The sequence below is a fragment of the Zootoca vivipara genome, chromosome 3 (genome assembly GCF_965207765.1).
Source record: "Zootoca vivipara chromosome 3, rZooViv2.hap1.1, whole genome shotgun sequence".
NCBI classification, from domain to species: domain Eukaryota; kingdom Metazoa; phylum Chordata; class Lepidosauria; order Squamata; family Lacertidae; genus Zootoca; species Zootoca vivipara.
In genome coordinates, this window is record NC_142586.1 from 28,938,043 (window position 1) to 28,965,133 (window position 27,091).

The window sequence follows — 27,091 nt, forward strand, 5'->3', positions numbered from 1 at the left end:
CTGCAGAAAGGTATGTAGTTGCCATTAGGATAATAAAGGCCACTTTTGTTTTATCTTCTTTTTCACAATGAAGGTTCTTATAGAATTGCAAGACATTTGGCAGGCAGTGAAAAGGACCATTTTTTTCCTGTCACGTCAGCATTTCTAGGACTTCAGTTTCAACTCAATATGCCTCTTAAGGAGGTGCATGTAGGGACTATTATGAACATCTAAAAACCAGATTAGCAATTAGAGCTCCTGTAAGGCAAATCACAGCTGTATTCATTTGAAAGCTGGCGCTTTCCGAGAACATTTGTGAAGCGGTTAAAAATAAATCCTAGTACGGATTGCAATGCAATGTACTCTGGCCTGAATATCTTATTTCCCACAGACACACCATGGAAATACAGAAAACGGCACTGGGTACAGAAATCTACATCCTGACTATTTCGACTTTCTTTTGTGTGTATGTGTGTGTGTGTGTGTGAGAGAGAGAGAGAGAGAGAGAGAGAGAGAACCCTGTTTAGTCTCTAAGGTTACACACAGAGAAAGGTTTGAAAGATGTGTGGTCACTGGCTTGTAAAATCTCAGATGATTGGAAGGTAACCATTTGGTCTTTCTATTCAGTAACTGGAACTAAGTTGTAAGCCGCTGACTTTGTAAAACGGGGGAGGTAAGATGTTTAGCAGGAAGAACAACAATGGCTTGGTTTTCAGGCAAAACGAAAGAAAAAAATGTATGAATTGGAATGTATATGTGATTTTAATTTTTTTAAATAAAATATAATTGAAAAAAGAAAAGAAAGAAAAGCCTAAACTGTGGACTCAGCAATAAAGTTGCAAACAAAACGTTTTAAGTGTGTTTTAAGCGCCTTATACAAATGTGACACTAGATGGCGATGGTAAGCTAATGAGAAATTCCGTATTTATTTTTTTGAAAAGCATTTTCACAGCGTTTTATTTTTAATATATATGTCTAGATTCAACCTGTTACAGCAGAAGAACATCAAGGGAACTTAACTTCCAATACTGCTTGTCAGTTCCTGTGGTAAACGACACCATGTTTGGGAGCAGCGCTTCCCCTTTCATTTCATACAATTCTTCCTTCTTCAGAAATACACAATCCTTTAAAAGAAAAAAGCTGCCTTGGATGGCTTCAGCCTCCCCGAATCCCTCACCGCTTCCCAGAACAGAGCTGCCATCCAAAAAGCAGCAAAAGCATTAGCTGACAGGAACTTGACACTGATTAGCACCAGCACGCCACCAGGGCGGCGGGGGGAACATGACACATACAGCAGCTTTCAGAAAGAGAAATATATCTCAAAAAATAATAAATATTGAGAACTCTGCTCAAGCTGTCCCTCCACAGTGATGCATAGCTACAGTCTTCCCACGACAGAGGTTGGCACAGAAAGCCTCTCAAGGGACACACATCTGGGAACATGCTGGTGCCTGAGTGCTGACAACTGTCAATCTCTATTTCTCCTGTGTTTGATCACTGACTGGGACCCGCCATAATTGTGCAGGCCCCACACTCCCGGCTGCACTCGCTTGCATTTCTCATGCCGCACACCCTCAGCGGCCTAGATAAAAGGGTGAATAGTACACCAGAGCCGGAGGCAAGCGGGGAAGACACTAGTCACTTCTGAAAGGTCTAATTTCTCTGACAGTCGTAGCCTGTTTCATGCAGGGGAACATTCAGGGACGATTCTGAGGGGTGGCGTTGCTCAGTAGAAACCTGTCCACACATCATCCATCTCTCTCACACAAACACAGAAACATACACCCCTACCTTTCTTATAATCCCATAACTTTTCATGTGCTTAAGCAACATATCAAAGGGCAGGCCTTGTCCAAGGTATTGAGGAAAGCATCGCAAAACCAGGGCTTTTTATCAGCCGGAACTGAGTCCCGGCGCTTCTCGGGTGGGCAACATAGCCATTCTAAGAGAACAAGGGAGGTGTTCCTAGAAAAATAGCCCTGCACAAAACCCGGTGCTTCAGATTAGATCCTCCTTTGTAAAACATTTAAAAGGATCGGGTATTCAGAACCGATGAGGCGCTGGTAATGTGGCAAGTGAGCGGGAAGAGACAGACAGACAAAATGAGATCCCAATATTGCCTTCTAAGAATGTGACACAGAAAGCAAGCAGGGGAGAAAATGTACTCTCGTCGTGGCTGGCAAATAAAACAAAACTTGGATCCGGAAGACGAGATAAAGTTTGATTTGTCACTCTAAAGTGCTCATGCATAATGGAAGGAGATATTATTAAATGGAGGCCAGGCCTAGCTTCTTACATACATTTAGGAATCTGGGCTTGAATAGGCAGAACTAGAAGTGAGTGAGTGAGTGAGTGAGTGAGTGAGTGAGATTACAGACAGATACACAGATACACACACACAAGCAACACACACACATACGCAAGCGTGAGTGAACATGTGAAAAAAGCATAATTGATTCCCACTGGGGGAAAAGAGCCAGCCCAATTATAGGGCAGGGTGAAATGGTTGCCTGGGCAATTGTTTTTGTTGGTCATGAAATGGTCACCAATTGTTACTTGTTTCCTAGGAAGGGAGAGAGACTCCTCAGGTGCCAAAATGACACCTTGACTGAGTTGGGTGTGCCAATTTGCTGCCTAGGCAGAACAAGGAGCAAGGCACTGTCTCGTTTTAATCTCCTCTCTCAGCCAGGGCAGTCAGCATAGCATCTAAAACAGCTCGGGTTTAAGGGTTTGGTGGGACTTGGGATGAACTGTGGAATGTGTGGGGAGCAGCGAGGGTGGGAAACTTGTGGCCTCCCAATATTGTTGGGACTTCCAACTCCCAGCAACTCCAGCCATCGTGGTCAACGATCAGCGGTGATGGAAGCTGTAGCCCACAAGTTCCACATCCTTGCCATAGAAGACTGTTCTTCAACTGGGAGGTCAACACCCAGTACCGGGTCTTAGCCAGATCCAAGATGGATCTGCTACCATTCAAATATATGATTTTTTAAAAAATTAAAAAGTGGGTCTCCAAATATATCTTCCATGAGGATTAAGAGGAACCGATTTGACTTCCCTGCACATTTCCTGTACTCCTCCCCAATGTCAGGAGCCAGGGAGACCATCCATTTTGAACCAAGCGTTGGGAGGCCTAGTGGGCTCTGTCCACAGAAGTTTTGTTTAAAGGGGTCTTTGTTGTTGTTCCTCCCACAGCATTTGCAACTGCCGAGAGATTTTAAAACTCCCGAACCCACCTGAAAAGTTCCCTTTCCCCGCTAATTGCATTTTTACCGCCAGCTAGTGATCTGTTAATCGGAACTGAGAACAAAACAGATGGGGGCTGCAAAACTCTTGTCGCCATGGAAACCAATTGCAGGTGTGTGGCCCAAGGAATAATAAAGCCTGGTTTGTGGTGCGTATACATGTTTAAAGAGGACGGTGTGAAACAAATCTTATTGAGGGCGGAAAGCACTCCTGGCACAGAACGGTTGTTCTAAATGTGCTTTTCCGGGATGTATTAAACGCGCACAGCAAAGGAGATTAAAAGGTCTGTGGCAAATTGGTGGTGGAAAGGGGGAGTCTTGAGGGAACTGGAAATAGGTGGGGGGAAACCTAGTTTTGTCTCAAGAAGGAACCAAAGGAACATCTTAAGGCAACCATTCTGCACCCTTAATGGTAATAATAGTTAGGGGCATGGATTTGGTTCAGATTTGGATTAAGATTCAGAGAGATACAGGCCTCTTCTCAAGCAAAATTCGAGAAGCCTGTACCCAGTTGGGACACCTCAGAGCTTTGGAGATCCTATAGACCTCAGATTTGTTGTCTCTTTAAAATGGGTACATTTCCCCAAGCTCCAAATACTCCATTTAAGTGCAGGAGGAAGCGGAGGTGGGAGGGAAGGCGGCATAGTTATTTGACTGCTTGCTCTGGCTTCCAACCAGGGATAGCTGTTCTAATGTGGTTTTGTATGTATTTTTGAGCAAAGCTTCTTTTTTTTGAAGGCTCAGAAGGATTAATGACTTCTCCAGCTCTTGCCGTCGGTGTTGCCTATAGCAGAAAAGCCATTCATAAAAACCATTAATAGTTGTGAGCGAATGTCTATAGGCGACCAATAGCTAGGGATACAAGCTCCTTTCACAAATTCCCTCCACCCCATAGGGAAAAATGCATAGAAGGGGAAGCAGTACTGTTCCTGGTGTCCTCAGCCAACTCCATCAACGCCCCTGCAGGATTTGCCCCCAGATCTACAGAGGAATCGTAAGTCTGAAAAGGGACACCTGCATTGTTATGTGCATTGGTGCTCCACAGAATTGGGAGCCGTGTGTTATTGGAGAGATCATCTATGCAGACAGAGAGGGCCCTCTTCAGACCTCCAGTTGTCTGCATGGTGAAAAAGGTCCAAAATTGAGACTTCATGTGACTCATTCAGTTTGGGTAATCTGCAGGCTGCGTCACTGCATTGTTGAAAAATATAGAGCAAAATAGTACTGTAATTGTCTCTGAATCCAGTCACCCATTATTTCAATAGAATGTATTACCAAGTACATATACAAAAGACTGAAGCTGTTGATATGCTATTAAAATTCTGGTCCTTGATAACACATTGGAGATTCAGTGAATTCAGATAACATATTGGAGATTTAATAAATGCAGTAAAATCAGTAGTCAACTAGTTTTGTTTTGTTTTTACTGACCAGCAAGGGAATTGAAGATGTCACACTCTTTGTGACATTAACTGTGGTTGGTCATGTTGCCAATTCCAAATTCTTTCTTCACGGTTTGGACTCAACCAGCCGCACAACAATTTTCGCATGAAAAAGGGCTTAGTTTAGTTGACCAAAAAAAAGGGGTGCTAAAACAAGACAATCCAATAAAACATACTGCTTTGCCTGTTTTTCTCTAAAGATGTTCACCCTGCAAGGCTGTCTGTCAGTTACAGTTTTCCTGGGTGTGAAGTCTTTTGGCTTATTCATAGCAAGCAGATTTTAACCAGGGAGCTTGTTAAGTCCACCCAGCAGGACTGCATTCTTGCACAGTCTTACACAGTCAGTCGCTTCGCAAATTTTCTTTATTTTTTAAAATAGATTTTCATCATCTTTACAAAATCGCAACTGCATAGAAACAGCATTACTGGGAAATGCATGCTGTCTGTATAAAATAGTGTGGCGTGTACTTGTTATTTGCTACGATTCTGTGTTAAATAAGGGGGGGGACCACTATTTTGGAAGTTAATTTTGGACAATTCTTCACCTCAGATATGATTTCAAAGGATGCAGTTGACTACACTGGAATAATTTAATTGTCCACATTTAATTTATCTGCTTCTTCAAGCCCAGTCTCCAACTTGCATGGTGTGTTCTGGACCTAAGAGGTTGGTTTGCAGAGTCTTGCAAGGAAGTCTTGCAGAGGACACATGCATCGCAGTACATCTGCAACTTAGAATGGGGGCAAGATGAGATCCGAAGAGACAGATTTCCCAAAGAGAACGCCTGTGTCTTTAACAGCTTTGACGGTTTACACATTCTTCATGGTTAACGTGAAGGGTGACCTGGCTATGAGCAGCATATCACAACAGTTTCTGCGATAACACTGAAGAACTCATAAAGTATTTATTTTATTTTTGCCTGCAGAGTTGGAAGCAGCCACAGTGGGAAGTGTTGAGACATTTGCAAATTTGGTGTACAACCACCCCCCCCTTTTCCTGGAGATTCCAAGTTAAAGCACCTGCTTATCTTCCATGTAACATAATCAGTTCCACAGTCTCTCTTATTGTGCTTTGCTTACAACAGAACCCCCATGCACCACACACTTCTCCCCCTTGGTCCTACAGACCTGACCCTCATTTTCAGCAGGGTGGGGACAATGCAAAGTTTTGAATTAGGCAGAAGGAGGAGAGTTTTTGGAGGACAAGTTGGTGCAGTTTGCTTTGGTGGGGACCGATGCTGTTTTCCCCCGAACACTGCAATTATATATAAAAAAATCCTTCAGTAGCACCTTAAAGACCAACTAAGTTTAAATTTTGGTATGAGCTTTCGTGTGCATGCACACTTCTTCAGATACACTAGAAACAGAAGTGTCAGACCCTATATATATACAGAGGGTGGTGGGGGTGGGTGGGAATGGGTGATGGGCTGATGGGAGTGGTAAACCTGTAGATGGCTGTTAATGGCTGCTGATGGCTGCAATTAGTCCTTGCGGGGGGAAAGCAAGGGCTGAGGTGCTAAAGAAAGCTTGATCATGCATAATGAGATAAGAATCCGATGTCTCTATTCATCCCAGGTGCTTCCATGGTTTTAAGCTTGGCAATGATTTCCAATTCAGCAACTTCTCTTTCCAGTCTGTTCCTGAAATTTCTCTGTACTAAAACAGCTGCTTTGAGATCTTGTATAGAATGTCCTGGGAGATTGAAGTGTTCTCCTACTGGTTTTTCAGTCTTATGGTTCCTGATGTCAGATTTATGTCCATTTATCATTTGGCGTAGGGTTTGGCCTGTTTGTCCAATATAGAGAGCTGAGGGGCACCGTTGGCAACAGGCCAAACCCTACGCCAAAGGATAAATGGACACAAATCTGCAGGAATTTTTTTATTTTGCTTCGACTCAGACCAACACGGCTACCTACCTGTAACTGCAATTATATGTTTGGGTGCTTGAATGTGCCTATAAACTCAATGTGTTCCTTTGTAAATTTAAAATGGCATATGGAGGAGGAGGAGGAGGAGGAGGAGGAGAGGAGGGCTAATATGTGGCCAAAATTCTCAAACCCCAACAAAATATTTCGGTCCTCACCGAGTTCCTGATCAGAGATGCCTGGAGTTCTGCTTCTCTGTGATCTGTCCTTGGTCCTGAAATCTTAACTCTATCTCTAAAGCTCTCAAATCCCTAACCTCTGGCTGTTCTGCTCAGATGCACCCCGGATTCCCATATTACATTAACAATGTTTAATTGCATTGGAGATCTTTGCAAATTGCCTTTTAGGATGCTTTGATTTACATTTTCAACTGCAGGTTTTTTATTGTTTTAGCTTCTGTTTTAACTATTTGCTGGCATTTCTGTTTTTATTGTAAGCTGCCTAGAGACTATGTTGCAAAGGGCAGGACAGAAACACCAAAAGTTTATAAATATGGCAGTCTTTCTATTACTTTGACTTGGCTGGTATATTTCATGCGCCTATGTTTCATTGGGTAGCAGCTTCTTGTGGGCTTCAGCTTCAAACAGGAGACTTGCTGAGTAAAACTGGGAATGCATTTAAAATTTACTCTCCCACTTCCACTGCAGTCCATCAACATTTCAGGGCATTTGCATCTCAGGGCATTTGCATCTAAAAAGGCTTAATTCTTTTACAATAAAAAGAGCTATCATGTGCTAATGATAATTTACCTAAGAGCAATGCATTTGCACAGCATAGATTGACTGACTTGGCAACATGAGAACCAGACAATGATTACATGTCCAGATAGCAGTTCCCCATGCTCTTGAATTGGCATTCACACCAAAACAGTTTTATGGGCTTCCACTCACATTACAACAACAACAACAACAACAACAACAACAACAACAAGCATGTAACAGAGAACCAGCTCCACAGCACACTACTGGATTCAAACAGCATTCAGTGAAGACCTTCACTTTCAAAACAGGAACACTGTAGCAGGATGTCTGTAAATAACAATATAAATTCATTGGCAGAACTGTTTAGCCAAGGGTGCAGCAAGCAAACAAACAGGCAGCTACTTCCTACAACAGGGGTCAGCAACTTTTTTCAGCTGTGGGCCGGTCCACTGTTCCTCAGAGCATGTGGTGGGCCGGACTATATTTTGAAAAAAGAAGAACGAATTCCTATGCCCCGCAAATAATCCAGAGATGCATTTTAAATAAAAGCACACATTCTACTCATATAAAAACACTAGGAAGGCCCCACAAATAACCCAGAGATGCATTTTAAATAAAAGGACACATTCTACTTATGTAAAAACACGCTGATTCCCGGACCATCCGTGGGCTGGATTGAGAAGGCGATTGGGCCGCATCCAGCCCACAGGCCTTAGGTTGCCTACCCCCTGTTCTAAAAACACCCCCAATGCTTGCATCAAAAGCACCATGGAAGAGCTTCTTTGGACTGAAAATTATATGCATCATGCAGATTAATAGATATGCAATAAGTTACATAACATGTAGCAATAATTATACTGCAGAAATAATAATAAAAAGCCCTCCAAACAATAAATAAGATGTCCTACAAGTCTACAAAGGATCCTTTCCTCATACAGAAACATGAATTAAGATGAATGCAATTTCTAATTACCAGATTTGCATTTAGATAAATTGCTCATATATCACAGAGAGGGGAAAACATATTCAAGCCGGTTCAGTAATGATTAGCACTTAAAGAGCACCAAATAATATTGTAAAACATCCAAGGTTAAGGACGAGCAGAAGGCAAAACATCACATTTACAGCATATTACCAGAGGGAGTTGCTCCCCAGGAGTTTGTGCTCCAATAGCCTCTTGACCTTTTGAGAGGTTCTCAAAAGGAGGTTCCTTCTCATTCCCGCTGTGTTTGACTCTACGGATATTATGCACCCTGTATTCTTTGATGACAAGGTCATATCCACTCCTGCAGAGACTCAGGTGAATACATTTACTAGAATATCCTTAGAATTTGTTCGGCTTGATTTTGATACAGAGGATTGACACTAACCTCAAGACCACGCTGAACAATGACTGGAGAAACTAGAAATTTCACTGAATGCTTCAATGAAGCACAGAGACAGGAAGCTTGACTGTATTGATCTTTCCCTCCCACCTTGTCTCTTGTCTCTTATTGAGAGACGAATTTCTGTCACATTAGGAGATAACTGATGACTGAGACTACTGGCCTTTCCAGTTCCCCAAAGAACTCCTTCTTAGTCCTTGTCCCCATCATTGCTGCTGAGCCCCAGTCCTTGCTACCTTGGTTCTTCATGTCCCAAGTTATTGCCAGCAATAAAAAAAATTGTTTTGATATCCTCAACTTCCATGTGATTTATTTTGCTTCCAAAGAAGCCCATCGTTTATTCAGTTCGCAATTTTACATGTGTGTGTGCGCGCACACACGTGCTTGGAACAGTAACTTGCAATAACCCAATGATCAGAAATGCCGCATTAATAGAAGTGTTTCAGTTCCAAGAACCACCTTTTATTCTGAAGAATACACTGGCTTTTAAAGCAACATTTTTTGCAGAAGGGCCTCTTGACTTTTAAAGCCGGCAGTTCAGAATCAACACGAATTAGTCTTACCTTTTCTTTCCTCTTGCCAAGTACTCTGCAGATGGCACAATTGTATCCATTACAATCCCTCTCAGGTTTCATTCCCCGGTTCGTAGTCTCTCATTTATTCAACATTTTTGCATTTACAGTGGTACCTCTACTTACGAATTTAATGCGTTCCAAATCACACATTTGTAAGTCGAATCCGATAGGAATGCATTGGGAGAAAAAAATTGTAAGTCGAAGCAACCCTATCTAAAAATTCGTAAGTAGAAAAAATCCTATCTAAACCGCATCCAAGATGGCGGACGGAGCTCCATTCGTAAGTAGAAAAATTTGTAAGTAGAGTTATTCGTAAGTAGAGGTACCACTGTATTTATTTGCAGTGCTGCACCTGTACTTTTAAACAGCATACATCTGTTCCACCCATAGCGACAAATAACGTAGGTGCACAAGAGAGCGATAAAAAGGTCCACAAAGTGTGGTTTAAAGACCTTCATACACCTGCCCCCTCACTGTGGTTTGTGAAGGGAGCCCTGTTTAGGGAGGCTTTTAATGTTTCATAGATTATTTTATATCATTTTTCTGTTGGAAGCCGCCCAGGGTGGCTGGGGAAACCCAGCCAGATGGGCGGGGTATAAATAATAAATTATTATTATTATTATTATTATTATTATTATTATTATTATTATTATTAACAGCTCCAAGGCTATTCAAAGTATCAAAGCTGCATATGGAATTGGGCTGTTGCCTTGGGAAGAGGGGCACATCTATGCCATTAGAAAAGCACCAGAACCATACAGAATGCAGTTTAGCCATTTTAGCTGCTAGCTAGCTAGTTCAACATCAACTTCGTTGGACTGGTCATGTTGTGCGGATGCCTGATGGTCGTCTTCCAAATCAACTACTCTATTCCAAACTTAAAAATGGAAAGCGTAATGCTGGTGGTCAACAAAAGAGGTTTAAAGACTGTCTCAAGGCAAATCTAAAAAAATGTAGTATAAACAACTGGGAAACCCTAGCCTGTGAGCGCTCCAGTTGGAGAACAGCCTTTACCAAAGGTGTCATGGGCTTTGAAGAAACTCGATCTCAGGACGCAAGGGAGAAATGTGCTAAGAGGAAGGCACGCTTGGCAAATCCACACCGTGATCAACTCCTGCCTGGAAACCAATGTCCCCACTGTGGAAGGACATGTGGATCCAGAATTGGCCTCCACAGTCACTTACGGACCCATTGTTAAAATCGTGTTTATGGAAGACAATCTTACTCGGCTACGAGTGATCACCAAAGAAGAAGAAGTGAAAGGGAATCCTTGAGATTCCAAGTGTCTTCTGTGTTGATGAACAGTGCATAGTAAGAATGCATGTTGGCACGACCTCTTGACATCTGAATGATAATGTCTCGAGCCCTTTGGATTCTGAAAGCTATTGTTAGGGAGTACTTTGTGGTGATTGAAATGCTATTAGGGTGGCATCTGGTTGATGACTTGATCACATGTTGAGAATCTTGTATGAGGAATAGTGATTAATAAATTTTATAAATCTGTAAGAACGACCCGTAGGTGAACTTGTCCAAGTCTTATGAAGAACGGTTGAGAGAGTTGGGCATTTTTGGCCTGGATAAGAGGAGATATGATAGCCATGTGGAGGATGGAGCAAGGTTGTTTTTTGCTGCTCCAGAGGGTAGGACTTGAACCAATGGCTTCAAGTGACAAGAAAGGAGATTCTGACTAAATATCAGGAAGACCTTTCTGACATTAAAAGCGGTTTGACACTGGAACAGACTCCCTCAAAAAGCGGTGGATTCTCCATCGTTGGAGGTTTTTAAGAAGAGGTTGGGTGGCCACCTGTCAGGATGCTTCAGCTGTGTGGGATATAGCTATTAATGATAAAACGACATGTGCCATTAAGGCAAGACGGGGAATATGCAGGAGAAATGATTTTGAGGAGATATGGAGGTTGCCTGTGGAATTTGTACTGTTAAAACGGAAAGGGGGTCAACAAAACCATCACAAGAGGTGTTGAAACTTTGGGAGGTTGGATGGTTACAATGGAATGGCCTCGGTGGTGGGGTGCACATTTTCATTTTTACTTATATTTATGATTGTTTTAAAAAAGAAAGGAAAGGGGGGGAAAGTAGGAGAATTGTTTTCAAATTTAAGTAAAGTGGAGGTATACAAAAATAAACATTATTTTCTATCTTACAAAAAAAAGGATGCATCAGCTGAGATTCCTGCACAGCAGGGGGTTGGACTAGATGACCCTTTGGGTCACCTTCCAACTCTACAATGCTATTATCATGTTTCCCCTCCTCCTTAATTTGTGATACGCAACAGATTGCTGACATGCTGTATTTGCGGTCAATAGTATCGACCATTCTCCTCACAGCTTTTTGGGCTTGTTTATGCTATAACACACATTCCAGCATAAAACTGGTAGTATGGCCACTATTATTCCATGGTATACATTTAATTGATGATGGAGTGATTCACAGGCCCTCCATAGGGCAGGTGTTCCTATTATGTGTGCTGGCGCATTCAATAAAGGGGCTGCTTATTCCTTTCTGGTGCTTACACTGGTGTGTGGATGTTACAAGCTTTTTACAGTAAAAAAAAGCCTTTTAAACATTATGCCTGTCACACGGACCACATATGTGTGTGGGGGGTGCTGTTGGCATCCTCATTATGCAGTCAAATGTTTAAAGTGGCCCTCAACTTTAGAGCATTCCAATCCTCATTTATTTTCAGATCGCCTTTTTCCAGAAATGCTCAGAATACCGTAAGCGTGATGCCCACATGCACTCTGCTGCTCAGTGTGCACAAAAAACAAATGTGCAGAAAGCTGATAATCTGAAATGGCTTCCCACACAATTCCAGCTATTTCCCCCAATCCATTGCAATTGCCTCCTTTTTCTCCGGGTTGCGATTGCATGCTGGGATTTTTTTTAAATAAAGGCCACTGACAGAAATGCCTTGCCAGGTGGGAACAACCCCAAGGTCAGTTTTGATTCCCAAGTGCTTACTGCACAGCAAAGCGCTTGTGTGAATGGGCATCCCAGGTCACTTTTAGTTTAAAGGTCTGTAGGTTGGGTCTGTGTATGGAGATAAAATGGATGGAGTTCCCTCTTTTGCCTGTCTACAAAAGTAGGTCTATTATTGCTCCCACAGCAAATGAAGAAATGCACTTCCCTCTCAAGAAAACAGAAATGCTTCAGTTACGTCCTCAATGATCACAACAGGTTTGATAATACAGAGCAAGCCTTCTGAGAATGTACACAATCTAGCAGTAGAATCAATTTATCAGCAAGATGTTATATTTTCGGGGAAAGGAAGATGCCACATAACAAAAGCAGCTCGAGTTGGTTGAAAAGAAAGCCTTTAATTAACACAATGCATTGCAATTAAATTTAGAAATTAACTTCCAAACAGCTTAAAGTGCAAACTCTTAAGATGCCCTGAACATGCTGCTCCCTTTGAAGTGAGGGGATTAGTCCTATTCAACTCCTTTAATTTATATCTATATGTTTATACTGGAGGTGAAGGTGTGGAGCATTGTTGCTGTCCATTGTGGTACGATTTGGAAAACGTTTCTTTACCCAAATATAATTCTTGGGTTGCACTGAATACACTCCAACCTGCTGATGTAAGCTATAACTTAGGAAAAGAGCTAGGGATAGGACGGGTAACACTGCAAGGAAGTATGCACATTGTTAGGATTTTATGCAACGCAAAGGAGCAATGATTATTTCGAAGGATAGCCTTTCAAACGATGTCTCTTTGGAAACATCTTTCCACCTGAAAAGTAGTACGTAGTTTAGGCACCAAGTATAACTTTAAAGGCTTAGCCATTTAAATCCAGCGGCGAACAGCTGCAAGGGCTGCTCCAAAGGTCCGGAGTGCAGGATGCGTTCCTTTATAAGCCATCAGGAGGGAACCTGCCTCTGCAACAAAACCTGCTCCTTGCAGCTGCTTTGCTATTTCTTCTATATCCCAGCGTCCTTCCTCTTGCTTGGCCAGCAAGTGGTTAATCAGGTGGGGATAAAGGACAGTGGAGATGCAGTCTGCAACCAAGTTCTCATCCAGGAGCAAGGAAAGAAGTTCGGAGTCACAGTTGGAATCGTCAGCCTATACGGGAGGGCAAAAGAACACAACACAAAGATAATCTTATCAAAAAGGACCAGTACAGTTCTCCAGGACTTCATCATGCGAATATGTAGTTGGTGTTCATGCGTATCTACCAGTCAGCCCACCCCAAAATACAATTTTTTGCCCTTGCACAAGGGTTGGCACCCTTAAGATCAATCCCACAAGCTTTAGTTTGTTTGCAAGAGTGCTTCATGAGGTTGTGAACCTCAACCTACCGCTGATTTCCAGATGAGTTGGTGGCAAAACTGGCTTCCAGCAGACTAAGCTAGTTTGACTGCCAGTACAGCAAGCTTAAGTGATTTGTGAACAGCATGCCCTGTCCCTACAATATATCCAAAACCTATCAGGTAAGGTGAATTGACTCTAAAGCTGGCCTCATGCTGATATGTGCATATCTGTATATCTTATTTAAAGGTTAGCTGATTTAGCAGGGTGCTGTCATAGAATGCCACACTTGTTTTAAACAGAACAAAGCACACTTTCAACCTCCAGGTAAAAAACGAATGAAGAAGCCATTAGAAGATGCACATAAAAAAGCCAATCCACACTCTAAGATGCTGCATAAAACCTCACTCATCCACAAGTGCAACTCCAGCAGATTAAACACTAATTATCCAACTATGTTTAGTAAGAGCGAATTCCTCTTTGTCTGGCATATGTTTTAAAAAGATATAGAAACATATATTGTTGCTACTCAGTGTGTGGCCACTTTCTGTATTCTGATGACTGCCACAGCAGGAAGAATTATTCAGGTGGCAGCAGCCGAAATGTCCTGTGGTCCCCCACTGTTGACAGAAATGCTTCAATGGTCCGTGATGACTCCACAGTGGAAATTATTTAGAATTACAGCTTGTCTTATCTCAATGGTTCAGTGTATAACACAGAGTGGTCTCCAGCCCAGCAGCCGGATGCCTGGGCAACACTCGCTCAGCAGGGAGGGCAGCTGCTGAATGGGAGGGAGGCAGCGCCAGTCTCCCCCTTGAGCTACTGCAAAATGGCCTGAATCCCAGCCTTCAAACCACAGTCATCACCAAATCAGATGGACTTCCTATGGGAGAGGGAGCAAGCTTGTTTTCTCCTGCTCTGGAGGATAGGACTCTAACCAATGGCTTCAAGTTACAAGAAAGGAGAGTCCAACTAAACATCAGGAAGAACTTTCTGACAGTAAGAGCTGTTGGACAGTGGGATGGTCTCTCTCGGGAGGTTGTGGACTCTCCTTCCTGGGAGGTTTTAAAGAAGAAGTTGGATGGTCATCTCTCATGGATGCTTCAGCTGAGATTCTTGCAGTTCAGGGGTTGGACTAGATGACCCTGGGGATCACTTCCAACACTACAATTCTATGATTCTACAAGTAAGTAGGTTTGGGTACTTCATTATGAATACTTTGTACAAAAGAAACATGCTAATTCTACTTTAAGTACGGCATAGTAGCTGCATAGTTGCACAGATGGCGCTGTGGTCTAAACCACTGAACCTCTCAGACTTGTCCGATCAGATTAGTGGTTTGAATCCCCATGACGGAGTGAGCTCCCGTTGCTCTGTCCCAGCTCCTGTCAACCTAGCAGTTCAAAAGCACACCAGTGCAAGCAGATAAATAGGTACCGCTGTGGCGGGGCGGCAAATGGTGTTTCCATGCGCTCTGGCACTCATCATGGTGTCCTGTTGCACCAGAAGCGGCTTAGTCATGTTGGCCACATGACCCGGAAAGCTGTCTGTGGACAAACACCGGCTCTCTCGGCCTGAAGCGATATGAACATTGTACCCCATAGTGGCCTTTGACTGGACTTAGCCATCCATGCTTTTATTTAGCTTTTTAGTAGCTGCATAATGCCTACTGGTGTCATGGTGACTGCAAAGTTCTTCATTGGCGCCCCCAGGCAGGACCCCACACTCTGAGCTTTCATCAAGTCACATCCCCCACTTATTTGTTTCATTCAGACTGAATGCCAAGGTTATTCCTTTGCTTCACTGACTTTCCATCCGTTGACAATCTGAAAGTTATGTGCTAGTGGAGGGGGCGGCGTTTCCCAGGTTTGCAAACTGTGCCCACAAATGCACAATCCTAACCACGTCTACTCAGAAGGGCTTGTTGGAATGCAGTGATGCTTACTCCTGAGTAAGTGGAGTTAGGAGTGCATTCTGATCCCTAAATACTGAATTTAAAGAATAAATACAGACACACTGAGAGAAGAGGTGCTAACGTATTTGCTTATTTGAAGGAATGATCCCAACAAACCCCTACTATCGCATGGAATTATAGTTTCATTTCAAGAAGGCGAAGAAAAGCAGATGAATGCCAATGTACTGGAATCCTGGATCCATGTGCTGTCTGGGCTCTGATGTTTGATAATTCTGAAGCCTGCACTAAAGACAGGTGGAGAAAACCAGAGGAGTTCTCAATTAAACATGCAGGCAAGAGGAGTGTCTGGGCAATTCACTAGTGGTTTTTGCCCATCTCTCTCCCCAGAGGATAATTTCTGCTCATCCCTCTCTCAACTCCTAGGTGAAGATTAACTGCCAAGGAGAGAGCTAAACAATAACAGACCAGCCAGAAGCTCCTCTTTCTCTCTCTGTGACTGCAGTCCTCTCCAGCTTTCTCTGCTTTCTGTCAGCAGGGGAGCCTAAAAAATTCTCAGCAGGCAAGAGGCGGGCGGCTCTTGTCTGGCAAACGTAATGTGTAGCCTGCCTCTTAGTTGATGCAGCTACCAAAAGAAAACAAGGGAAGGGAAACAGATCTGGCTGGAGGGCTGCAGCTGGAAAAGAGGGACCTAAGGACCCTTAGTGACTTGCTTGGCACCTGTTGAATTGGGCACCTTTTTCTGTCATCACAGAACAACGAAAAAATGGTGTCCAATTAGAAACAAACATTGGATTCTACCAGTGGCTGGGAATGACGAATTGGGAGCAGACTTGTAGTGTGCTCATAATGATGCTTCCTTTACTATCTGGCCCTGCAGGTTTACCAGTCCCACGCCTGATGTTGTATGACATCAGTTGATCGGCAGGTGGGTGTGGCTTGAGTCAAAGCATGCTGCGGGTCAACCAGGGAAGAAATGCCCACTTAAGCCCAAGGGCTAGAGGTTCCCCATTGCTGCTTTTAGGGGAAAGAGGAATGCAGACATAGGGGAGGCATGCTGAACAGAAATGCAAAATAAGGGGCAAATATGCAAAGGTATTTTGCCAACCTAGCAATTCAAAAGCACGCCAAAGTGCAAGTAGATAAATAGGTACCACTCCAGCGGGAAGGTAAATGATGTTTCCGTGCACTGCTCTGGTTTTTTTCTGGAAAAACTGTCTGCAGACAAATGTCGGCTCCCTCGGCCAGTAAAGCAAGATGAGTGCCGCAACCCCATAGTCGTTTGTGACTAGACTTAACTGTTAGGGGTCCTTTACCTTTACCTTTTTTATGGAAAGGTATTAGAACATTAAGAGTCACATGGTATTCCCCCCACTTCTTTTCAATAGGTGTCTTGAGGGCCAATCTTTTAATACTTAACTTTTAAGATTATTAATAGGAAAGCCGCCACTCACCTTAGGTTTTATTTTATAGACTTACACAATGCAAACGGTGAGGACTATAACAAGCTAAACAACAACGAGATCCCATTAAATGCTGAAAGCACATGATTGTGCCGGGGATCTGCAGTTTCAGGTGGCCTTGACCCAAGAGCACTGCACATATGGTGTGCCCACTGCAACACCACGCAAGGTATGTTTCTGCACAGCAGGCAGGAAATGTTTTGGGCTATAATTGATGCTCATTTATTTAGCCAGGTGAATGTGAAAAACTCACACAGAGCGAAATCTGTTTCCGAAGCAGTGGAAAGGCGAGGCTTAAGGACAAAGGCATTATTGAAAAATGGAAAAGCTTCCCAAAGAAAGAACTGGGATAAAGCTGTTTGCTCCGAAACCACTGCCCATGCAAGAGAAAAAGAATTAAGTTGGAGAACTATTTAATTGTTATTTAGCTTATTAACATAGGATCAGTATAAGAAATCCGCAGCTAAAGCTCATTTTCATTTTCCAAATGTTCTCCTTTAATGTTTTATATTTATAAATTTGATTGGAAAACAAGCCAACTGTGTCAGATGTAACCTTCAATACTCTGGCAATGAATATAAAATACTATGAGAAGTGGCCCATTGCCAGCAATGATTTTTTTTTTGTTAGCTTGTGATGGAAAAGGGTGTTTAAAAGTTTTGTTTTTCCTTTCAGATCTTTTGTGTAGCAACAGCGCTCTGCAGAAGCTACAAAAGATGGGTGGAAGTAAGAGATAATGCTTAATAAAGATACAGGGCATGATCACATCATCCCTCACCTCACCTGCGTGCAATGGGCTCTGTGCACAGGGGTCTTCTGTTGCCAACCCTTCTGTGAGCAGAAAGCTCACCCCATCTCCACCCCCATAGTTCAGCCTGGACACTGAGGGCCAGCTCCGAGGGCCTTCTGGCAGTTCCCTCACTGCAAGAAGTGAAGCTACAAGGAGCCAGGCAGAGGGCCTTTTCGGTGGTGGCACCCGCCCTGTGGAATGCCCTCCCATTAGATGTCAAGGAAATAAACAACTAGCTGACTTTTAGAAGACATCTGAAGGCAGCCCTGTTTAGGGAAGATTGTAATGTTTGATCATATTTTTATATTCTATTGGAAGCCACCCAGAGTGGCTGGGGAAACCCAGCCAGATAGGCGTGGAATAAATAAATAAATACTAAATAAATAAATAAAATAATTATATCTCATGAGGCAAAGTTCAAGATTCTCATTTTATTTGGGTCCAGGATACTATAAGGCGCATCTGATCCTTATATCCCTGAGTCTCTGTTAGGGGTCCCCCATAGCACAGGAGCATTGCTGGTAACTACTGGAAGCTGAGCATTTAGTATTGTGGGCCTGATTCCGTGAAACTCGCCCCCATTTGAGACCTCCTCCCTATTAAACTGCAGGTGCTTGACGAGCTTTCTATTTCAGCAGGTATTTTAGGTAAGTTGCATTATGATGTCTACTGTCTGAACTTAACGCTTCGTTTGCTTTAAACATTATATTATTTTGATTGATGGTTTGTTCTATTAATCGTATTGTAAACTGCCTGGTGAAAATGATCTCATTTCCTATGAATATTAGAAATCTATTATTATTATTATTATTATTATTATTATTAGCAGCCGCAGCAGCAGTATTGGGACAAAATGAGGAAAGTAATACTTGTCTGAAGGGTTAAATATGTAATTTGGAAGCCACTCAGCATTACTCAAAGAAATATTATCCGTCTTAAAACTTTTCCCGCTCATACATCAAAGTTCAAAATAATAATAATAACAATGCAAAACCAGTACGCCTTTTCCTAGAGACAAACTATTCTTAAAAGCAAACATTAGACCCAACTACCACAAACCACTTAAACAGGCAACACTAGAGTTATTTCAATTATTCATTTGCCATATTCATTGTCGGAGAAGGCCTACTTATTTCTGATGAGGGAAAAAAGATGGAATTGGCAGTTTGCAGAAGTTTAGGCAACAACACAAGGATTCTGCAATTTCAGAGAAGCTTGGGAAAGGAGCTGGTCCTTTTACTGCAGGCAAAAGCTGTCGAATTCCTAGCATCAGCACTTTCCAGCACCATCCTTTTAAATGTAAACATCCATAAAGCTGTCAGCATCATGCAACGAATGGCTAAATAATACATTGGATCAGCAAGCGAGCAGTGCATTTCCTCTCCTATAGCTGTGTTTGTAAGATGTGCTAGCTCTGTGTCGGGGAAATCAATAGGCTCTGATTTGCCTTTCCAGATGCTACTTACGATTCTCCTGCTTAATGTAAACAGGGGTTGAGTTTGCGAAAGAAAGCCGCAATACTTTGAAACACAAAAACAAACCCAGCTCAAACAAACACTTAAATTGGCATAAGGAGTGCTCCCACTTTCCTGCTCCACCTTTCCTAACAGCTGAGCTACCATCAATTCTCTTCCTTCGCTGCAGTATTTAGAAAGTCCAGCCTCTTTTGTTAAGATTTGGGAGTGAAACAGAAAGCAACGTTCACGGGCCCTTCCCCAGCTCCCACCTTCTGGATAGGAGAAAATAATATCTTCAGGCGCATATAAAAACAAAAGCCCATCATGGGCAGAAGACCTATGGCCAACATAAAATTACTTATAGGGCCCAGCACCAAAAAAGCCCTGTTAGTTGACACATGGCACAAACGCGATTCGGCGACGTTAAGATGCAGCGATAGACAGGAATCAAGCCCCTTAGTTTTATCAGGCCTCAGTGCAAGCCTTCAGCCAACCTGCTACAACAAATTAAGAGTCTCCATAGGAAGAATGTCTGATCACTGCAGTAAAATTATTTAATGTAAGCTTACTCGGTTATAGTAGGGCCCCATCCCGTTCAGTGTGATACCTGCTTAGGGAGAACCATCTGTGTGACTAAGAAAACAGGAGACACTAGTGTTGGGGGTGGGCAGGGGGAAGGACTGAACTAAAAGCCAGGGGTGTAGTGCGTTTTAATGTCTGACATTTTATTATTATTTATTATTTTTAATGTATATTTATTATTTAATTTTAAAAAGTATAAACCAGGCATCCCCAAACTGCGGCCCTCCAGATGTTTTGGCCTACAACTCCCATGATCCCTAGCTAAGAGGACCAGTGGTCAGGGATGATGGGAATTGTAGCCCAAAACATCTGGAGGGCCGAAGTTTGGGGGTGCCTAGTATAAACATACAGCAAAAAACTATTCCAAATCCAAATATCACCCTGATTCAGATTCAGATTACCCTGAATCTCCTGACTTCCCCCCACCCAATGGTATTATTTACAACTGCATATCAATACTTATCCATTTTTTAAAAAATCCTTCTAAATTATCTATACTTTCCATTACTTTACAAGTAGGATTAAAATCCTGCTAAAGTTTTAACCTGCTTACAGTGGTCTTGTAAATAAATTACAAACTTTCCCCCATTCCTTATTAAAGTTCTTGTCTTCTTGATTTCTGATTTTCCCAGTTAATTTTGACATTTCGGCATAGTTCCATCAACTTGGTTTGCATTTTTTTATTTCTTATATTTTGCTGGAAGCCAAGCAGAGTGGCTGGGGAAACCCAGCCAGATGGGTGGAGTACAAAACAAAACAAAACAAAACAAAACAAAACAAAACAAAACAAAACAAAACAAAACAACAACGGGGGAAGGTGCCTGCCGGGGCAATTGCCCTGGCAACATTTTTTTTTGAGGAGGGACGCTGCTCACGCTGCCCTCCCTGATCCAGCTCTGTGCCACTTTGCCAGGCTCGGAATCTGGTAAGATCTCAGCCTTGCAAGGTGGCACAGGGCCCTGTGCCGCTTTGTGAGGCTGGGATCATTCCAGCCTCACAAAGTAGCTCGGGGATGGTGTTGCTCTATTGGGATTGGTGGTGAGGGCTGAGATATAGTGGGCTCTGTTCGCCCTCCAAGGCCCCCGCCCCCCAACATGCAGAAGTGTGCACCCCGGGCACCATGAAAACATACTACACCGCAGCGCTCAAGATTTGATGGATGTTGACCTGTGCCACAAACTAGATATAATGGGTATTGGAGTGCTCTGTAGACTGATATCTGTGGTCTTATATATACTAGCTTTTTGCGCCTTTTCACTCTTGTCTGATGTTCCTAACCCTTCTTTTAGACTTTCTTAGCTTCTTTTGGATTCTTATGGACATCTATCTATCTATCTATCTATCATCTATCTATCTATCTATCTATCTATCTATCTATCTATCTATCTATCATCTATATTATGTTTTAACTCCTTTCAGTGTTTTTTAAAAGATTTAAATTGATTTTAAAAGATTGTACCCCTCCCTCCTTATGCTGTCCTACGACCGTAATAAAGTGTTGTTGTTGATACTACACCACTGATCAAAGCCAAGTCTCTACCTGCCCCAAACTGCACATTTCTACCTGAAAATAAGAAAATGGCAAACATTCAGTGCAGCGTTAATAAAGCTCTGATTATTTAAATCTTCAAGGCGTAACAATGCAGCAAACAGAAACTTTTTATTTTGCTATCTCAGAATTTTCATTTCAGACACCAGTAGTATTAACATTCCCCTTCATGGATCACTGCCTTGTCGTGGCGAAGGGGCTTAAATAACTTAGAGAAGTTATGTTTTGACCAAACGTGATCCACCTGGAGAAGGAATTGGCAAGCCACTCCAGTATCCCTGCCAAGAAAACTCTATGGACAAAGACAACAGGCATAAAAAAGTTATGACGCTGGAAGATGAGCCCCTCAGGTCGGAAGGCGTCCAACATGCTACTGAGGAAGAGCGGAGGACAAGTACAAGTAGATTCAGAGCTGATGAAGCAGTTGGGCCAAAGATGAAAGGTCGCTCAGTTGCGGATATGCCTGGAAGCGAAAGGAAAGTCCGATGCTGTAAAAAAAAATATTGCATAGGAACCTGGAATGTAAGAACCATGAACCCTGGTAAGCTGGATGTGGTGAAAAATGAGATGGCAAGAATAAATATTGACATCCTGGGCATCAGTGAACTAAAATGGAAGGGAATGGGCGAATTCAGTTCGGGTGACTATCATATCTACTACTGTGGGCAAGAATCCCGTAGAAGAAATGGAGTGGCCCTCATAGTCAACAAAAGAGTGGCAAAAGCTGTAATGGGATGCAATCTCAAAAATGACAGAATGATCTCGATACGAATCCAAGGCAGACCTTTTAACATCACAGTAATCCAAGTTTATGCACCAACTACCGGTGCTGAAGAAAGTGAAATTGACCAGTTCTATGAAGACTTACAACACCTTCTAGAAATGACACCAAAGAAGGATGTTCTTCTCATTACAGGGGATTGGAATGCTAAAGTAGGGAATCAATAGATAAAAGGAACAACTGGCAAGTTTGGCCTTGGAGTTCAAAATGAAGCAGGGCAAAGGCTAATAGAGTTCTGTCAAGAGAACAAGCTGGTCATCACAAACACTCTTTTCCAACAACACAAGAGACGACTCTACACATGGATATCACCAAATGGGCAGCATCGAAATCAGATTGATTATATTCTCTGCAGCCAAAGATGGAGAAGCTCTATACAGTCAGCAAAAACAAGACCTGGAGCTGACTGTAACTCAGATCATCAGCTTCTTATAGCAAAATTCCAGCATAAATTGAAGAAAGTAGGAAAAACCACTGGGTCTGTAAGATACAATCTAAATCAAATCCCTTATGAATACACAGTGGAAGTGAGGAACAGGTTTAAGGATTTAGATTTGGTGGACAGAATGCCTGAAGAACTATGGATGGAGGCTCGTAACGTTATACAGAAGGCAGCAACGAAAACCATCCCAAGGAAAAGGAAATGCAAGAAAGCAAAATGGCTGTCCAACGAGGCCTTACAAATAGCGGAGGAGAGGAGGCAAGCAAAATGCAAGGGAGATAGGGAAAGATACAGGAAACTGAATGCAGATTTCCAAAAAATAGCAAGGAGAGACAAGAGGGTCTTCTTAAATGAGCAATGCAAAGAAATAGAGGGAAACAATAGAATGGGGAAAACCAGAGATCTGTTCAAGAAAATTGGAGATATGAAAGGAACATTTCGTACAAAGATTACCATAATAAAGGACAAAAGTGGTAAGGACCTAACAGAAGCAGAAGACATCAAGAAGAGGTGGCAAGAATACACAGAGGAATTATACCAGAAAGATATGGAGGTCTCGTACACCTCAGGTAGTGTGGTTGCTGACCTTGAGCCAGACATCTTGGAGAGTGAAGTCAAATGGGCCTTAGAAAGCATTGCTAATAACAAGGCCAGTGGAAGTGATGATATTCCAGCTGAACTATTTAAAATTTTAAAAGATGATGCTGTTAAGGTGCTACACCCAATATGCCAGCAAGTTTGGAAAACTCAGCAATGGCCAGAGGATTGGAGAAGATCAGTCTACATCCCAATTCCAAAGAAGGGCAGTGCCAAAGAATGCTCCAACTACCGCACAATTGCGCTCATTTCACACGCTAGCAAGGTTATGCTTAAAATTCTACAAGGCAGGCTTAGGCAGTATGTGGACCGAGAACTCCCAGAAGTGCAAGCTGGATTTCGAAGGGGCAGAGGAACCAGAGACCAAATAGCAAACTTGCGCTGGATTATGGAGAAAGCTAGAGAGTTCCAGAAAAACGTCTACTTCTGCTTCATTGACTATGCAAAAGCCTTTGACTGTGTCGACCACAGCAAACTATGGCAAGTTCTTAAAGAAATGGGAGTGCCTCATCACCTCATCTGTCTCCTGAGAAATCTCTATGTGGGACAAGAAGCTACCGTTAGAACTGGATATGGAATAACTGATTGGTTCAAAATTGGGAAAGGAGTACGACAAGGTTGTATATTGTCTCCCTGCTTATTTAATTTATATGCGGAATTCATCATGCGAAAGGCTGGACTAGATGAATCCCAAACCGGAATTAAAATTGCCGGAAGAAATATCAACAACCTCAGATATGCAGATGACACAACCTTGATGGCAGAAAGTGAGGAGGAATTAAAGAACCTTCTAATGAGGGTGAAAGAGGAGAACGCAAAATATGGTCTGAAGCTCAACATCAAAAAAACCAAGATCATGGCCACTGGTCCCATCACTTCCTGGCAAATAGAAGGGGAAGAAATGGAGGCAGTGAGAGATTTTACTTTCTTGGGCTCCTTGATCACTGCAGATGGTGACAGCAGTCCCGAAATTAAAAGACGCCTGCTTCTTGGCAGAAAAGCAATGACAAACCTAGACAGCATCTTAAAAAGCAGAGACATCACCTTGCCTACAAAGGTCTGTATAGTTAAAGCTATGGTTTTCCCAGTAGTGATGTATGGAAGTGAGAGCTGGACCATAAAGAAGGCTGATCGCCGAAGAATTGATGCTTTTGAATTATGGTGCTGGAGGAGACTCTTGAGAGTCCCATGGACTGCAAGAAGATCAAACCTATCCATTCTTAAGGAAATCAGCCCTGAGTGCTCACTGGAAGGACAGATCGTGAAGCTGAGGCTCCAATACTTTGGCCACCTCATGAGAAGAGAAGAATCCTTGGAAAAGACCTTGATGTTGGGAAAGATGGAGGGCACTAGGAGAAGGGGACGACAGAGGACGAGATGGTTGGACAGTGTTCTCCAAGCTACGAACATGAGTCTGACCAAACTGCGGGAGGCAGTGGAAGACAGGAGTGCCTGGCGTGCTCTGGTCCATGGGGTCACGAAGAGTCGGACACGACTAAACGACTAAACAACAAAACAACAACAGTATTAACATTTGCATTAGCCGAATACTTCTGCCACATCCACAGGGAACAACTACAGACAAAACCGCTATATATACTTCAAGATATTCATATTTATAGAGCGTTAATGGCTTACGCATAAAACAACCAAGCAACCGAAGCATGAAGCAGCCACAAAGGTCTTTTGTTATTTTGCTATATATAACTGGTTCAGCAGATAACATAAAATAATGATGATGATGATGGTGATGATGATAAAAGATTGTTAGTTTTAATCACCTTGAGCACATAAAGAGCGCGGCCTAACTGTATGGTTCTGCAGATTGCAGACACAAAAGCTTTCGAAAGTCATAATAACGGTAACAGACTCAAGGGGCCTGGTTTCCTGCATGAAGATAAAAGAGCTAATTTATTACCTGAAACGAGAAAGGATGGTTAATTCAGCTGTTCATACCTTAGCAATAGCCATTATCTGCTCCAGTGCCACAGAGTGAAGATCTTGATCTCTGCTTTCCAGAAGCAGCTTCAGGGATGGCAGCAGAAGGGACTGGTCGAGGAGCAGCAAACTGAAATCTTTTATGCACTGAAAAAAGCAAAGGAAATCTTGCGTAGTCAGGCATCAGGAGGGACGGGAACAAAGGGACACAACTCGAACTCGAGTTCAAGACAACCTTGCGTCAAGTGTAAAATGAAAGTCAAACATTTTAAAACAAACTTAGGGGTGGGCGGGGAGAGAGAAAGGAGGAACACCCTCCAGTGGAAATTAAGCCTGAGACGTCTAAAGAATAAATCGAGTAAAAGAGATTGCTTGCTGCACTGTAGATAAAAAGCAACCTGGGGATTCCTATTATGTGATCTGCACAGAGAAGAATCAAATCACTTACTGTGCCTGTGCACATCAAGAGAGAAGGCAGCCAGACACTAAAGAGAGTTTCACAGTTTTATGTAAGAGCTGCTTCTCCTTCTCCTCCTCCTCCTCCTCCTCCAGCACATGACTTGAGAGCATGTGTATGCTACAGTCCAGGGTTGGGGAACTTTTGGCCTTCCACACATTGCTGAAGTACAGCTCTCATCTGCCCTAACCAGCATGGCCAATGGCTAAGGATGATGGGAGTTGTAGTTCAGAAACATCCAGAGAGCCAAAATTCCCCCACACCTTCCACTGCTAGTGGCTGGCCATTCTTTCGCCGCCACATCCTCCTCCTGTTGGGAAATGAAGTACAGTGGTACCTCGCAAGACGAATGCCTCGCACAACGGAAAACTCGCAAGACGAAAGAGTTTCGCGTTGCGCGAGGGACTCGCAAGACGGCGAGGTTTTCTATGGCCGCCGCTTCATCTTGCGAAGCGCGGCCATAGAATGTAGTGCAGGAAGACGGCAAAGGAAGATCAGCTGTCAGCGCGGGAAGCTGACAGCTAATCTTCCTTTGCCAGGGGGGACGGAGCCGAAGCGCGGCAGTGCGGTGGCTGCCCCAGCCTGTCTTCCCCTTGGCTCGGGGAAGACAGGCGGGGGCAAGCGGTGCCCGCCGTGCTTCAGCTCCATCCCCCGGAGCCGAAGCGCGGCGGTGCAGTGGCTGCCCCCGCACAGCCAGCATGGGGTGGGGCTTTGGAGAAGTCGCAGCGCTTCTCCAAAGCCCTGTCTGATGCTCCCGGGTGTCCTCGGCGTGGCGGCGTGGCACCCGGGAGCATTCTCCGAAGCCCCGTCCGATGCCGGGGAAGACAGGCGGGAGGCAGCGGCGGGGGGGGGAAGCGCTTCTCCCCCCCCCGCCTCGCACACAGCCGGCATCAGACGGGGCTTCAGAGAAGGTCTCTGAAGGCCCGTCCCATGCCGGCTGTGTGCGAGGCGGGGGGGGGGGAGAAGTGCCTCTCCCCCCCCCGCTGCCTCGCACACAACCGGCATTGGACGCTGCGCCTTCTCCGAAGCCCCATCCCATGCCGCCGCCAGTCCCCCGGAGCCCATAGGAACACATTGATTAAGTTTCAATGCATTCCTATGGGAAACCGCGACTTGCAAGACGAATTTTTCGTAGGATGAATTGAGTCCTGGAACGAATTAAATTCGTCTTACGAGGCACCACTGTACCCAGCAGCCTGAGATGTGAGGAGATTGTGCTGTTTCTATGTCAGGTAACTGGCTGCAGCACCCTCACTTCCTCCCCTGCCCTGTCTCTCCCACTGAACACCTCTCCTCTTTCTGCCGGGAAAGAAAAGGCCCTGTGGCTTTGAGCCTCAGCAGCTCCTCCTCTGGCCACCTTGCTCTGCATTGTCCCCCAAGGGCCAAGGGATGGCCACTGGGCTGCAACATATGCCAAAGTTCAATTCTTCATTATGCTGTTGCAAAATCTCCTTTTATGGTGTTGTAAAGCAGAGCCTAGGGCTTGCCGATCAGAAGGTTGGCGGTTCGAATCCCCGGGATGGAGGGAGCTCCCGTTGTTCGGTCCCAGCTCCTGCCAACCTAGCAGTTCGAAAGCACGCCAAAAGTGCAAGTAGATAAATAGGT

The 27,091-nt window shown here is 43.6% G+C and overlaps 1 protein-coding gene across 2 annotated transcripts in view; it reads right to left on the reverse strand.

Annotated features, from left to right (window-relative positions):
• Positions 1–12,566: 12,566 nt before the first annotated feature.
• The window catches only part of NBAS (NBAS subunit of NRZ tethering complex), a 174,642-nt gene continuing 160,117 nt past the window's right edge, over positions 12,567–27,091 (reverse strand). For both annotated transcript variants that reach the window (XM_035109824.3, XM_035109823.3), the window contains 2 exons: positions 25,048–25,176; positions 12,567–13,332 (listed from right to left, as the gene is read on the reverse strand). In XM_035109824.3, coding sequence (XP_034965715.3) covers positions 13,057–13,332; positions 25,048–25,176 — 405 coding nt within the window. In that variant the 3' untranslated portion in view covers positions 12,567–13,056. The remainder of the gene's footprint in view (positions 13,333–25,047; positions 25,177–27,091) is intronic.